Genomic DNA, 16,845 nt, shown 5'->3' on the forward strand with positions numbered 1-16,845 from the left:
TATAACCAATAACATAATTATTATTATCATGGCACTGTTCTGAGCATTTTACAAATGTTACTTTTAGGGCATTTTACAGGTAAGGAAACTGAAGCTGAAATTAACTGATTTATTCCAGATCTCAGAGCAAATAAGATGCCTAAGATAGGATTCATAATCAGGTCTTCCTTAAGTCCAAGTCCTATGTTCTATCCACTGTACCACTTACCTGTCCTAGAAGACATAGGAAGGAGAGACAAAGAAATGAAAGCTGTAAGAAAAATTGCTTATGGGAAGAAACTTTCAGGAGCTAAACTGGTAAGGAGACTCAACAGCTATTTTTCTGGGTAATACAATGATTAGAACAGAGACATGACTTTACTGAAAACTAATTTTTTGAGAGTGGGAAGAGGTTGTGCAGAAGAATCTGACAGAGCAGAGAGAGCTGACTAAACTGTAATAGATAGGTTTCCAAGGTCATTGAAAAAAGCCTAATCCTGCTGCAAAGAAGAAAGCTGTATAAACTCACTGCTCCATCTTACACCTGGGGAGGGGGGGAATTTAAAATAAATTAAAAAATAAATCTTTGCCAATTTGGCCTCCTGTGGTTTCAGAAGGAGAAATAGAGGAAAGAGGCTATGCATCAGCTTTGTTGTGAAAAGAAATGTAGCTGTGCTGAGAGACTTGGACAAAGCAGAAGTCCTCTGCTATTTGAGGAGTAATAAATTTGAGTTTATCACTAAAGAATGAGAAAAATTCTTCAGGGCTCAGGGCAGATCTGAGAGCTTGGCAGCAGTTTTTCAGCTAAAGGGAACTACTTGTTCTTGAAGAAGCTGAACTCTTTCAGTACTCTACCAAGGGTTGCTGTGTGATAAAAGAGTATGTCCATTTTAATAGCTTGAAATCAGCAGAAAAGTGATTTTGCCCAGAAGAGCATAGGGACAAATTGATGAACATAGAGCAAAGAAGCCATTTTTGCTCGGTATATGGCATGCTTGACAGAGTATCCTATGTAAATATTCTATATCCTATAAGGGGACCAAGGACATCAATTATGTCAATATCAATTACCAAAATTCCCTAAATACATCTATCTGTAAGAGCTCCATGTACATTGGTGGAAGGGTATGAACCAGGTGCATAGATAGACTGCAATATTTACATTATTACGGTTTTCTTCCACAGAATAAATGTTATTGTTGCTTTTGCCTCATCATTAGGTAAATGTTTCATGTTTAATTGTCAATGATATTACTCTGACTGATTTATGTAAATGGAGTCATACTAGGAACAAGCAAATATTGAATCCCCCCACACATACCTCCAAGATAATAAAAGAGTGAGTTGTAGACACAGGGTCATGACTTTGGCTGAGAACTACACTGACAAAAGTGGGTTTCCCATGACCATTCTATTCTCATACTACTGAAACCTTGAGAGAATTTGAGTGCAATGACCGGGTCTCATAGCTATGGCTAACATCCATGCAAAAAATAAGTCACTTAGATCTGCCATTGTGAGAGCGTGCTGGGGTGACTGAATCAATCTAGAGAGGGTAATGGGTATCCCTTTGAACATAAACTCAAATGTTATATTACATAATGAATTGGTTCTAAAGAAGCCAGGCTAAGAGCGAGTGTGTATGTGTGTGTATACAGAATATAAAAGAATCCAAAGAAAAATAAAATGAACTATTTATATGGGAAGGGAGAAGCATTGATATCCTTCAGGTAAAGAAAATTTAGGGAAGGCTCACATGTTCGCTATAAAAATACTACATTATAAGTGCTTTTAGAGCAAAGATTTTGTTTCACTTGCCTCTATATCTTTGCAGAGTGTAACAAAATGTTACTGTATATTACTCAATTAGTATTTGTTGAAAGAAAGTTGAATCCCTAAATTTTAAGTAATTTTATCCGAATTAAATATTCTAAAGCTGTATTTTATTTAAATTCATAGCCTATACATGTTATGAAACAAGCATCTATCCAATTCACAACATACTCTGGTCTACTATATTTGTTTTATTTTAAAAAGAGTCCAAACATTAATTTCAGTAATGTGCCAACATTTACACAATGTGCTACAATTTTTTTTAAGTTGACATTGTTATGCTGTCATTCCAAAACCAAATTAAAACAGATCTTGTATAGTTCTCACATGGGTTCACTTCCAGCATATCCAGGACATAAAATAAATTGTATTCTAGTGGTAATTAATTTGGGATCTGATTAATGTCACCCACTATAGCGAACATTAGCTAGTCTCTAGAATAAATGTTGGAAACTAAGACTAACAAATACTTTTCATGCAAAATTAAAACAAAAGTACAATACTGAACTTATGCCATTGTTCAAGATTTCTCATCCATTTGGTTTCTCACTTTTTCCAATGCAGCTCCCTGATTTGAATTTGCAAGTTAAAATTACATACTGAAGTAATCATTACTCCAGGAAGTTGGTGATACTGTGCTAAATTTTCAAATTTGTAGCCTTTATAAGACTGAAATACATTGATAACTTCTCTTCTGTCAAGACTGCGGGGACTACTTTGTTTCCTGTGTGGTCATGCCCAACAAATTATTAATCACCAGCATATTAGAACCTGCCAGAGTCATGGTTCACTGGCATAGTCTTCAATGCCTCATGGTCAACCTAACACCAGCAAAAGGAATTAGAGCAAAATTTGAGAGCGATTCTAGAAAGATTGGTTCTAGAAGAAAAGTCAAACATCAAGTCAGTTTTTGAATATAATCTAAATTGTTTTCAGAAATTTTATCTCACTATCAAGTAGTACACAATCTTTGTTTCCAGAGAATTCATTTTTAAAGAGCAATTTGCTTGTCTGCCTTTGATTTACCATTTGTTTGTCTGTGAATGGATTTCTTTAGCTTAAAAAAAGAAAGATGGGATTGATCATGGAAGTGACCTTAGAGATTATACAGTCCAAACCTCTCATTTTATGATTGAGGAAAATGAGAATCAGTAAGGTTAAATGATTTGCTTAAAATCACACAAGTAGCAAGAAGCAGAGTTAGAATTTGAATTCAAGTCTTCTGACTCTCTATTGTACCACAGAAAAGGGAAAGAGGCAGAAAATCTAAGCTGGGGAGCCCTACTGCTAGTGTATTTATTCCATAAAACTCAGGTAAAACAATTAGATCACTCTTGCAAACAAATCTAAAAGCCTTTGGTCCTGCAAATGAATATATAACAGTCGAAAAAATATACATTTCCCCTATATACAATTATTAATACCACTGACCCACATCCTATAACTGTTCCTTTTATTTCTAGGCTAACGATTAAAATATCCCGTTTGTCTACAGAAAGTAGCCCTAGGATTCTCCCACCAACTGGTAACACAACACTAATTGAATTATCAATATACATTTTCAAGAAAACAGAAGAGAGTAGCCAAATTGTTTTTAGATAGTACAGAAAGGCAATTAAGCTCCTTTTCTCTTATTATTTACCTTAACCCAATTATTCTGATCCTGGGACTGTTTTGGGGAGTGATTAAAAATAATGGCTGAAAGGAAACTTTGTGGTATAAAGAATAGTAAAATCATGAGTCCAATTGCCAGTACTTATCCTACTGAATTAGAATTAAATTTTCAACCTCATTTCCATTTGCAAATTAAGGTGAATTTATCAGTACTTCTAACTTGATCCATGATAGGGCAGAGACCCAACTTTCCACATCGTAAATAGTGGAATTCATTCTTACTGGTTTAAACTGGAGTGAAAGTAAATCTTATAGTTTTAATATTTGCATATATTATCATTGTTGAATTTCACCTTAGTAAACTGAGAAGTCTTTAAAAGTGATTCTGGATCACAGAAAATCAAAATTCTGACTCACTCTAATTGAGCAGTAAGGATATGATCTGAAAAGTGGGAATAATATCATGTACAAGACAAAGAAATCAATCTAGCTAAGGACTTTTCTTTTCTTTTTGTAAGTCAACTGGAGTGGTTACTTGTCCAGGGTCACAAAGCTAGTAAGTGTTAAGTGTTCGAGATCACATTTGAATTCCTGGCTAGGACCTGTGCTCTATCCATACTGTGCTCCTCCCAGTTAAGGATTTTCTGCTACTAACATTATTTTTCTTCTTCCATATTTTGAGATACTTTGGTTTGTCCATTGCTGGACTTAAACCCCCCATGATAAAAATCAAACTTTAACATATTAAGTATGGACACTTTTTGTTGTTCAGTTGTTTCAGTCATGTCCAAATCTTTATAATCCAAGTTGAGATTTTCTTAGTAAAGACACTGAAGCAATTTGCCATTTCTTTCTCAAACTCATTTTACATATGAGAAAATTAAAACAAACACAAAGTTTTTAGTATTAATTGACTTCCTCAGAGTTATACAACTAGTAAGTGTTTGAGGCTAGATTTGAACTGACTTCAAACCAGGGACTCCATTCCATTTACCTTCCTCGCAAACAAGTTTAATACATAACAACTTTTACAAAGGCAGTTATTGGTGTGACTGAAGATTACCGAGGGAGCAAAAAATGGACCGTCTTTTTCACACACACACAAAAATATGTTTTAAAATGTTTATTATCTAACTCCTGGGTTTTCTTTAATGAAGTAGTTTTCTATGTTACTTTGTGAGGGGTAGGATAGGAAAAAAATCAGGACTGACTGATTTGTGTCAGTGTAATATGACTTGAACTGACAAAATGAACCGAAACTTTCAATGTTCCTCTGTTACCTGGAAGCCTCACAAAAATACACTCTTGACATGTGGGTTTTGTTTTTTTTGTAGTTGTTGTTGTTGAGGCAATTGGGGTTAAGTGTCTTGTCTAGGGTCACACACACACAGCTTGGAAGTGTTAAATGTCTGAGACCACATTTGAACTCAGGTCCTCTTGACTTTAGGGCTGGTGCTCTATCCACTCTGCTACTAGCTGCTCCTCATGACATGTTTTTATCCAAAGTGAAAAAAGATGTCTAAAACCAATCTGAAATGCCAAGATTGTAGATTCTGTTCTTGGAACGTAAGACAAAGTGAGGGAAGAGGCAGGTATTAGGGACAATTGAAATGTTCGTTCTTCAAAAAGATTAAGTCATAAAAGAGTAGGACTGGATCCGGAAAAGAAAAAGCCACAGAAAAAACAAAAGGGGTGACATGACAAGCTCCACCTAAAATGAATGCACCATTGTTTAATCCCTAAGACACCTTAACTCCTCCCAAATTGTAGACCTAAATGGGAAAGAAAAAGTACATTTACATTCCAAGGTAAAGACAAATGAGACTAATGTTTCTGAGATTTTGGTAGCCAGTTTGAAAGAACATGCTAAAGGGGGGCGGAGCCAAGATGGCGGAGAAGACACACGCGACTTTCTAAGCTCTTCTCTTACCCTCGTTACCAATATTATATCGAGCCTCAAAAATAGTCTTGACTGCTACAATTCGGAAAGATAAGAAGTAGAACAACTCACCTGCCAAAGAAAATCTGCAGTCTCGCCAAAAAGGTTGGTTCCGGGGCCAGGGGAGATCAGCAGACGGGAGAGAAATTAGGTTCCGAGGAGAGTCTCAAACCGAGGGTGAAAGCACAGATCTCAGCACAAGCGCGCAGCCCCAACCCGCAGTAAGGGCTTTTCCTTGGGGCAGTTGTGATCCTGCACGGCAGGAGGACGCAGCCCGGTTAGCCTCCAATCTGCGCAGTGGGGAGCTCGGCTTGGGGCCATAGAGCTTTTCCAGGGCCGATTTGCATCAGGCAGAGACACTGGGGCAGAGTTCAGGGCGGTCTGCGGTCTGCGGTCAGCTGCTAATACTCACAGTCCCACAAGAGGCTCCGGCCTGGGGCAGTGACACTTTCACCCCTTAGTCTCTAGCCTAGGGCAATCGATAATCCACTCAGCCCTACTAAGCCGCTTTGATAGCTCGGCCAGTGCTGAATCCACTTCCTGTTGGGGAAGGGAAAACTCACCCAGAGCACTCCCATACCTCGGAGCCGGAAATCGCTTTGAAATCTTTCCCTGCTCTGCAGAGGAAGCTGGTAACCCCTTGCCTAGGGAGACCTACCCTAAAGGCTTTAAAACATGAATAAAAGATGAAAAGAACAATCGACAGCTTCTATGCAGAAAAAGAGCAGGTCAGCAAACCTGAAGAGACCCTCAAACAGCAAAATGCATCAGACTGTCCTCCTTTACATAATGCTCTCATAGAAGAGACCATTAAAAGTCTCAAAAGAGAGTTAGAAGATAAATGGGGAAAGGAAAGAGAAGCCTTACAAGAGAGCAACAACTTCCTGAAATACGAATTGAAAAGTTAAAAATTCCAGGAAGTGCAAATTGGTGAATTGGAAAAAATAAAAAAATCACAGGAAAGTAAGAATTGTGAATTGGAAAAAATAAAGAATTCACTAGAAAGTAGGATCCGTGAATTGGAAAAGACAAAGAACACGCAAGAAAGTAGGATCGGTGAATTGAAAAAGAAAATAATTCACTAAAAAAAAATTAGTGAAATGGAAAAAATTCCACAGACCAAAACAATACATTCAAAAACTCAATTGGACATATACAGAAAGAAGTAAAAAAGCTAATGAAGAAAATAATTCTTTAAAAATTAGAACTGAACAAATTGAAAATAATGATGCATTGAGACAGCAAGAATCAGTCAAGCAAAACCAAAAAATGACAAACTGGAAAAACCATGAATTATCTACTTTAAAATGACAGACTTGGAAAATAGATCTAGGAGAGATAATCTGAGGATTATTGGACTTTCCAAAACTATGATGAAAATAAGAGCCTAGATACTATTTTACAAGAAATCATCAAAGAGAACTGCCAGATGTAATAGAATCGAAGGTAAAATAGGCATTGAAAGAATTCATCGAACACCTTCTGAAAGAAACCCTAAAATAAAAAACACCAAGGAATATTGTGGCAAAATTTCAGAACTATCAGATAAAGGAAAAATTTTACAAGCAGCCAAAAAAACCATTTAAATACCGAGGTGCCACAATAAGGATCACCCAGGATCTGGCTGCCTCTACATTAAAGGAAAGAAGGGCCTGGAATATGATATCTCGAAAGGCACAAGAACTTGGGATGCAGCCAAGAATAAACTACCCAGCTAAGCTGAGCATTTTCTTCCAGGGAAGAAGATGGACATTTAATGAAACAAATGAATTCCATTTGTTTCTGAAGAAAAACCAGAATTAAACAAAAATTTGATCTCCAAGAATAGAACTCAAGAGATGTAGAAAAAGGTAAAAATAACTCTTGAGAATTGTATTTCTGTTGTGGATATACAAAAAATACATGTAAAATTTGATAGTACTGATATAACATAAAAAAGGGAAGTAGATATGGAAAAGGGATGATGGCAGAATAAGGTGGGAAGGAGGGATAAAAGAGGGAAACCACATCCCACAAAGAGGCTAAGGAAACTTATCATATCTGAGGGAATTTAGAGAGGGGAGGAACATTGTGTGAATCTTACTCTCATCAGAGTTGGCTCAAAGGAAAAATAATTGACATTTGTTTTAGAGAAAATTCTCTCCACTCATTAAAACGGGGAGAGGAAAAGGGAAAAGAAAAGAGTAATAAGGGAAGGAAGGGGAAAGACTCAAAGGGGAGGGAGGGATTATAAAGAGGATAAGTATCGTGATACAAGAGGGTACATAAGTTTAAAAGGGGAAAGAGGGTTGGGGAGGCAAGAATAAGTAAAGCACAATCTGGGGTTATTAGGATGGCAGGAAATACAGATTTAGTAATTCTAACCGTAAATGTGAATGGGATGAACTCCCCATAAAGAGGATGCAGATAGCAGACTGGATCAAAGTCAGAACCCTACAATATGTTGTTTACAAGAAACACATTTAAAGCAGGGGATACATATAGAGTAAAGGTAAAAGGCTGGAGCAAAATCTATTATGCTTCAGGTGAAGTCAAAAAGAGGGTAGCCATCCTTATCTCAGATCAAGCAAAAGTAAAAATTGATCTAATTAAAAGAGATAAGGAAGGAAACTACATCCTGCTAAAGGGTAGCATAAACAACGAAGCAATATCAATATTAAACATATATGCACCAAGTGGTATGGCACTCAGCTTCCTAAAGGAGAAGTTAAGAGAGTTGCAAGAAGAAATAGACAACAAAACTCTAATAGTAGGAGATCTCAACCTTGCATCTCAGAATTAGACAAATCAAACCACAAAACAAATAAGAAAGAAATTAAAGAAGTAAACAGAATATTAGAAAAATTAGGTATGTTGGATCTTTGGAGAAAATTGAATGGAGATAGAAGGGAATATACTTTCTTCTCAGCAGTTCATGGAACCTATTCAAAATTGACCATATATTAGGACATAAAGACCTCAAAATTAAATGCAAGAAAGCAGAAATAGTAAATGCTTTCTTTTCAGATCATGATGCAATAAAAACTACATTCAACAAAAAATTAGGGGAAATAGACCAAAAGTAATTGGAAACTAAACAATCTCATCTTAAAGAATGATTGGGTGAAGCAGCAAATTATAGATACAATTAATAATTTCACTCAAGATAATGACAATGATGAGACATCATACCAAAATTTGTGGGATGCAGCCAAAGCGGTAATAAGAGGAATTTTATATCCTTAGAGGCTTACTTGAATAAAACAGAGAAAGAAAAGATTAATGAATTGGGCTTGCAACTAAAAAACTAAAAAGACCAAATTAAAACCCCAATCAAATACTAAATTGGAAATTCTAAAATTAAAAGGAGAAATTAAAAATATTGAAAGTAAAAATCTATTGAACTAATTAATAAAACTAAGAGTTGGTTCTATGAAAAGCCAATAAAATAGATAAGCCTTTGTAAATCTGATTAGAAAAAGGAGGGAGGAAAATGAAATTAGTAGTCTTAAAATGAAAAGGGAGAACTTTCCACCAAGGAAGAGGAAATTAGAGAAATAATAAGGAGTTATTTTGCTCAACTTTATGCCAATAAATTTGATAACCTAAATGAAATGGATGACTACCTCCAAAAAATATAGACTTCCCAGACTAACAGAGGAGGAAGTAAATTGTTTGAATAGTCCCATTTCAGAAAAGAAATAGAACAGGCAATTAAACAACTCCCTAAGAAAAAATCCCAGGACCAGATGGATTTACATGTGAATTTTACCAAACATTTAAAGAACAATTGGCCCCAATGCTATATAAATTATTTGATAAAATAGGGAATGAAGGAGTCCTACCAAATTCCTTCTATGACACAGACATGGTACTGATACCTAAACCAGGTAGGCTGAAAACAGAGAAAGAAAATTATAGACCAATCTCCTAATGAATATTGATGCTAAAATCTTAAATAAGATATTAGCAAAAGACTACAGAAAATCATCTCCAAGATAATACACTATGATCAAGTAGAATTTATACCAGGAATGCAGGGCTGGTTCAATATTAGGAAAACTATCAATATAATTGGCCATGTTAATAACCAAATTAACAAAAACCATATGATCATCTCAATAGATGCAGAAAAAGCATTTGATAAAATCCAACATCCATTCCTATTAAAAACACTTGAGAGTATAGGAATAAATGGACTTTTCCTTAAAATAATCAGCAGCATCTATTTAAAACCATCAGTAAGCATCATATGTAATGGAGACAAACTGCAACCATTCCCAATAAGATCTGAGTGAAACAAGGTTGCCACTATCAATGGTACTATTTAATATTGTATTAGAAACGCTAGCTATAGCAATAAGAGCTGAGAAAGAGATTAAAGGAATAAGAATAGGCAATGAGGAAGCCAAATTATCACTCTTTGCCGATGACATGATGGTATACTTAGAGAACCCCAGAGATTCTGCTAAAAGTTATTAGAAATAATCCACAACTTTAGCAAAGTTGCTGGTTATAAAATAAACCCACATAAGTCATCAGCATTCTTATATATCACTAACAAAATCCAACAGTCAGAGTTACAAAGAGAAATTCCATTTAAAGTAACTACTGATAATATAAAATATTTAGGAATCTATCTGCCAAGGGAAAATCAGAAACTTTATGAGCAAAATTACAGACCACTTTTCACACAAATTAAGTCTGATCTAACCAATTGGAAAATATTAAATGCTCTTGGATAGGCGAAGCAAATATAATAAAGATGACAATATTACCTAAACTAATCTATTTATTTAGCGCTATACCAATCAGACTCCCAAAAACTATTTTAATGACCTAGAAAAATAACAACAAAGTTCATATGGAAAAACAAAAGGTCAAGAATTTCAAGGAATTAATGAAAAAAAAATCAAATGATGGTGGCTTAGCTGTACCAGATCTAAAATTATATTATAGAGCAGCAGTTACCAAAACTATTTGGTATTGGCTAAGGAATAGATTAGTTGATCAGTGGAATAGAAGTAGGTTCAAGGATAAAACAGTCAACAAATATAGCAACCTAGTCTTTGACAAACCCAAAGATCCCAGCTTTTGGGATAAGAACTTACTGTTTGATAAAAATTGCTGGGAAAATTGGAAACTAATATGGCAGAAACTAGGCATTGATCCATACTTAACGCCCGATACACCAAGATAAGGTCAAAATGGGTTCATGACCTAGGCATAAAGAATGAAATCATTAATAAATTAGAGGAACATAGGATAGTTTACATCTCAGACCTGTGGAAGGTCTTTATGACCAAAGCAGAACTAGAGATCATTACTGACCACAAAATAGAAAATTTTGATTATACCAAACTGAAAAGTTTTTGTACAAACAAATCTAATGCAGACAAGATTAGAAGGAAGCAATAAACTGGGAAAATATTTTTACAGTCAAAGGTTCTGATAAAGGCCCTCATTTCCAAAATATATAGAGAATTAACTCTAATTTATAAAAATCAAGCCATTCTCCAATTGAAAAATGGTCAAAGGATATGAACAGACAATTCTCAGATGAAGAAATTGAAACTATTTCTAGTCATATGAAAAGATGCTCCAAGTCATTATTAATCAGAGAAATGCAAATTAAGACAACTCTAAGATACCACTACACACCTGTCAGATTGGCTAAAATGACAGGAAAAATAATGATGATTGTTGGAGGGATGTGGGAAAACTGGGACATTGATTCATTGTTGGTGGAGTTGTGAACTAATCCAACCATTTTGAGAGTAGTTTGAACTATGCTCAAAAAGTTATCAAACTGTGCATACCCTTTGATCCAGCAGTGTTACTACTGGGATTATATCCCAAAGAGATTATAAAGAAGGGAAAGGGACCTGTATGTGCACGAATGTTTGTGGCAGCCCTTTTGTAGTGGCTTAGAAACTGGAAACTGAATGGATGTCCATCAGTTGGAGAATGGCTGAATAAATTGTGGTATATGAAAATTATGGAATATTACTGTTCTGTAAGAAATGACCAACAGGATGATTTCAGAAAGGCCTGGAGAGACTTACATAACTGATGCTGAGTGAAATGAGCAGGACCAGGAGATCATTATATACTTCAACAACAATACTAGATGATGACCAGTTCTGATGGATCAGGCCATCCTCAGCAACAAGATCAACCAAATCATTTCTAATGGAGCAGTAATGAACTGAACCAGCTATACCCAGAAAAAGAACTCTGGGGATGACTAAAAACCATTACATTGAATTCCTAATCCCTATATTTATGCACACCTGCATTTTGATTTCCTTCACAAGCTAATTGTACAATAATTCAGAGTCTGATTCTTTTGTACAGCAAAATAATGTTTTGGTCATGTATACTTATTATGTATCTAAGTTATATTTTAATATATTTAACATCTACTGGTCATCCTGCCATTTAGGGAGGGGTGGGGGTAAGAGGTGAAAAATTGGAACAAGAGGTTTGGCAATTGTTAATGCTGTAAAGTTACCCATGTATATATCCTGTAAATAAAAGGCTATTAAATTAAAAAAAAAAAAAAAAAAAAAAAAAAAAAAAAGAAAGAACATGCTAAAACTGCTGGTCTAGGTTATATCCCAGAGAGAACAGAATGGAAAGGATTTGTTATCTATTTAGTAGGGTTTTGATTTTGTGGGGAATTTTTTTAAGCAGTCAGAATGGCTTTCCATTATGAACCTTTATTCTATTTGACTACAGTAATTAAAAAGATCTGGTGACAAGAAGGTATTAACAAAGGCTGTTATATGCCCCACTTGGAACTTGGGACAAGTTTTTATTGCATGCTAGTGGCCAAAAGTATTTCTATTGACCCATGCTAAACTGAATTGTATTCAAGAAGATTTAATCAAGAGAAATGGAGAAATTAGGCTAATGCAACTCAGATACAAATAAATCACCAGTTTTGTTTCTTTGTAAAGACAGCAATAAAATCCAGGGCCAAACTCAAGAATACTTTCATAGTGCAGTTTTAAGACTTAAGTCTTGCATAGAGAAAAAATTCACTCTCCCAAACATCTTTGATTTTAACACAGCTGTGGTAATGGGCTAGGCTACAACTGGGTGACCAAAATAATTATATGTGAGAAGACAGGAAAAAAAAAAAAAAAGACTTTCCATGAGTGGATTTCTTTCCATATTTACAGCTTTAAATCTCTTCAAATTTAATTTTGAAAACAAAGTAAGTGACAAATGTCTTTTTATGATTCAATAACAAAGCAACAAAATTTCAGTTACAAATAAATAAAGAGGTTTACATACTTATCCTCTTTGCTTTTGAATTTGAAGCTTCACATTTGTTCCTAAGTTAAAGGCCTCCCACATGGTCCTCTAGATTGATATGTTTCTCTAGTATTATTTTTCCTCCTTTGCCATGTATAGACCATACTATTTATACTTACCTGGGTACCAGTTGAATTGTTAGTAAACACTTTAAGGAAACACAGTTTGAAATTTGTAGAGGGTTAAAGTGCTAACCTATATACCCATTTAATAAATGTCTCATTCTTCTTCAACTCCTTTCAAAGTTGTGTTCCATGCTGCTCCCTGTGTAAAGGTTTTCATTTTGGTTTGGTGGCATTTTAGTTTCTTTTTTAAAAAGATGTCAATGCAACCTTTTTTTTGTTCCATTTTTCTCCAAAGTAATATTCACATGCCTTAGAAGTAGGAGTGCCCTAATTAAACATGATGGATTCAGGGTCCTGATTCGCCATCTGGGCCATATGTCTTAGCACATCCTTTTTTGTTATGATGCCCAGCAGTCTCCTGAAACAGGAAAAAAGAAAGAAAGAAGAGGTCATTGACAGTTTATTAAAATCCACTGGAAAAAAAAATAAAACTTGTTCAGAACATAGAAGCTAAAAATCAAAAGTACTTTGGTTCTATTTTCTGTATCATAGGAAATACCAAGTTTGGTGTTGACATCAGAACATATTACTAAATGAGCTCAAGTTCTTAAGCAAACTGAGGAAAATTGAAAATGCTGCTTCTTGACTTTTCCACTAAAAAAAAAAAAAGCATCAAATAAACCCCAGAGAATCATCAAGGAAACTGATTCAATTCACATAGCTTAAATAACGTTTCAGACTACATAATAAGCTTTCAAAATCAATAGCATTTTATATGGCAATAACAAAATCCAGGAATGGAACAGAAAGGGAAGTATCATTTGAAATAAATATAAAATATATAAAATACCTGAGAGTCAATCTACCGAAGCACAGTCAATGATTTGTATATGTAAAATTACAAAACACTCCTTTGAGGAATAATGAGGAATTCAAATAATTGAAGGATTACTTGGCACTAAGTGGCTGCTAGTGATAACATTACCAAAATTAATTTAAAGATGTAGTGCTGTGCTAATCACAACTAGCAAAGGAATCCTTTTCAGAGCTAGACAAAATAAAATGAAAATTCACTAGGAAGAAGAAATGATCTAGAATGTCATGGGAAATAAAGAGGTAAGGCAAAAAGAACTAAGTATGTAAATAGTTCTTACAAAATGTAAACTAAACTTCAAAATACAAACAGTAATCAAAACAATTGAATACTAGTTAAAAATGATAAAATAGATCAATAGAACAAAATAGACAAAGGAGAATCACAAACAGTGAAACTCAATAATCCAATGTTAAATGAATCCAAAAGTATTAATTACCCAGGGGAGAAAAACCCACTATCAGATAACAATTGCTAGGAAAATTGAAGAGTTGTAAAAATTAGTTTTAGATCAATAGTTATACCATATACCACCCCCAAAATATATATATATACACATATATGTGTGTGTATATATATGTGTGTGTATGTGTATGTATATTATATATAATATGTATTCACATACACATTAATATGCATACACACACGGTTGTTGTTCAATCATGTCTAACTCCTCATGACTCCATTTGTGATTTTCTTGGCAAAAATACTAGAATGATTTTCCATTTCCTTCTCTAATTCATTTCACAGATGAGGAAACTGAGGCAGACAAGGTTAAGTGTCTTGCTCAAAGTCACACTGCTAGTAAGTGTCTGAAGCCAGATTTACTCACAAAGATGAGTCTTCCAGATTTCAGGCCTACTACTCCATCCACTAGCAGATACATACATACATACATACCTAGCTAGCTAGACAGACATGTGTGTCTATGTCTGTATATATGTAACAATAGATCTGAATATTAAAGATCACAAAAAATAAAAGAAAAATATTTTTCATAGTTATGGGCAAAGGATAAATTTTTAATCAAACAAGGGAAAGAGGTGATTACAGAAGATATAAGAGCTAATTTTGATTATAAAAATTGAAAAGTTTTTGAATGAACAAAATTAAAGAAACTAGATTAAGAAGGGAAGTGATTGATCCAGAAAAGAATCTTTGTATCAAATATCTCTGCTATAGGTATCACATTTAAAATATATAGAACTAAGAGAAATATTTAAGAACAAAATCCATTGCCCAAATGGTCAAAGGATATGATGAAATAGTTTACAATAGAATGGTAACACATTAACAACTGTATGAAAATAATGTTCCAAATCATTAACAAAAAGAAAAGCAATTTAAAATAACCCAGATATTTCTCTTTATACATTCAGCAGATTAGCAAAGATGAAAAACAATGAGAATTGTCAAAGTTGAAAACTGTGGAAAGATGGGAATGCTATTATATTATTGGCAGAGCTGTAAATTAGTACAACTATTCTAGAAAGCAATATGGAATTGTATAAAGAAAGTGACTAAAATGTCCATAGCTAGATATATGCCCTGAGAAGTAAATAACCAAAAATAAAAAGCCCTATATGTACTACAATATTTATTGCAATTTTTTTTTGATGTGGTCAAAACACTAGAAATAAAGTAAATCTTTATTGTCTGAAAAACAGCTAAACAAATTGTAGTATGGGGATTTAATAGAATAATAGTACTATGGGGGGAAAATGATATGTCATATCAGTGTAGAAAAATTTCTATGAATCCAATGCAGAATAAAGTAAGCCAAAGGAAAAAAAAACGGCATATATAATTCGGAATCCATGGAAATGAAACAAACAAACACCTAAATCTGTGTCATTATAACAACCAAGTTTGGCTCTGAAAAAGAAATGAGAAAATGTCCCTCAGAAATAGGGGACTATGAGTGAGGAACACTGAACACAAACTATCATACTTGGCTGACATGCTGAATTTTTTTGTTGTTCAGTTGTGTGTGACTCTCCATGACCCCAATTGGGAAGTTCTTGGCAAAGATATTGAAGTGGTTTGCCATTTCTTTCTCCAGCTCATTTTACAGATGAGAGGATTAACTCAAAACACAGTTAAGTGACACGTCCAGGAACATACAGTTACTGTCTGAGGCCAGATTTGAATTCAAATGAGTCTTCCTGATTCCAAGCCCCCAGTGCCCTAAGCATTGTACCACCTAGTTATTTATCCTTGATGTATTGAATAATTTTGTTGAACTGGTCTTACATAATAAAACTATCTTACCGAGGAAGGCAGAGAGAAGAATACCGTCATCAATAAAAGCAGTGTAAAAAATATCAATAAAAATTTTAAATATAAAAAGAAAAAAAAAATGGTAGAATCAAATGTCAATCTGCTTGCAGAAAATATAGCTTTTAAGGAAAAAATAATAGGTTTGAGGTAAATCTACATGATAAAAATTGCATCAATGATTATATGTGGGGATTAAGGACACAGATATAATGAACTCCCAAGTAAACTGTCTTTATCAGTGCAGATCACTGTCTTTTCTCCAATTTACAATCTTCTTCATCAGTTACCTATAAGCACAGAGAAATTAATGATTTGCACATAGCCAGTGTGTCAGAGATTAAGATTTGCACTCAGGTTTTTCTAATCAAAAGGCCAACTCTTATTTATTACTCCATGTATACATATTACTGTTTAAAACTCTAGCATCATTTGAATTAAAAAGTGACAGTTATATGATACTTCATTGTTATTTTTTTACAGACTTCTCATTTGATCTTCACAATAACCATGTGAGGTAAGAAGGTATTATAATTCTCATTTTATGCTTAAAGCATATAAAAATCAAAGTATTTCTAAACTTAGCAGAAAATACACACCAACACACACGTATACTATGCTAAGTCAAGGAATTTCTGGACTGCAACTTGATAGTCATTTGGGACCCAATAAAAGTTTCTGGCAGCTCTGAGAGCACCCCCTCCCATTTCATTCTCCTTTCCAGAGATCCTTGTATACCTTTCTTCCTAACTTTCATTCTTTAGGATTGGGCCTGAGATATTAACTAAAAGTAGATGGAAAGATAATAGAAAAAGATAAAAAGTTCTTAACTTGAAAACAACCTATTCAGGCCTATTACTAACTATATGACTCTGAGCAAGTCGTTTAACCTTATTTACCTCAGTTTACTCATCTGTAAAATGATCTAGAAAAGGAAATAACAAACTATTTCAATTATCTTT

At 34.3% G+C, this 16,845-nt stretch overlaps 1 protein-coding gene across 2 annotated transcripts in view; it reads right to left on the reverse strand.

The window, feature by feature from the left end:
* Positions 1–12,046: 12,046 nt before the first annotated feature.
* Positions 12,047–16,845, reverse strand: part of CLCN4 (chloride voltage-gated channel 4) — a 105,807-nt gene continuing 101,008 nt past the window's right edge. For both annotated transcript variants that reach the window (XM_003765589.3, XM_031959007.1), the window contains one exon: positions 12,047–13,150. In XM_003765589.3, coding sequence (XP_003765637.1) covers positions 13,060–13,150 — 91 coding nt within the window. In that variant the 3' untranslated portion in view covers positions 12,047–13,059. The remainder of the gene's footprint in view (positions 13,151–16,845) is intronic.

The sequence above is a fragment of the Sarcophilus harrisii genome, chromosome 3 (assembly GCF_902635505.1).
Source record: "Sarcophilus harrisii chromosome 3, mSarHar1.11, whole genome shotgun sequence".
NCBI classification, from domain to species: Eukaryota; Metazoa; Chordata; class Mammalia; order Dasyuromorphia; family Dasyuridae; genus Sarcophilus; species Sarcophilus harrisii.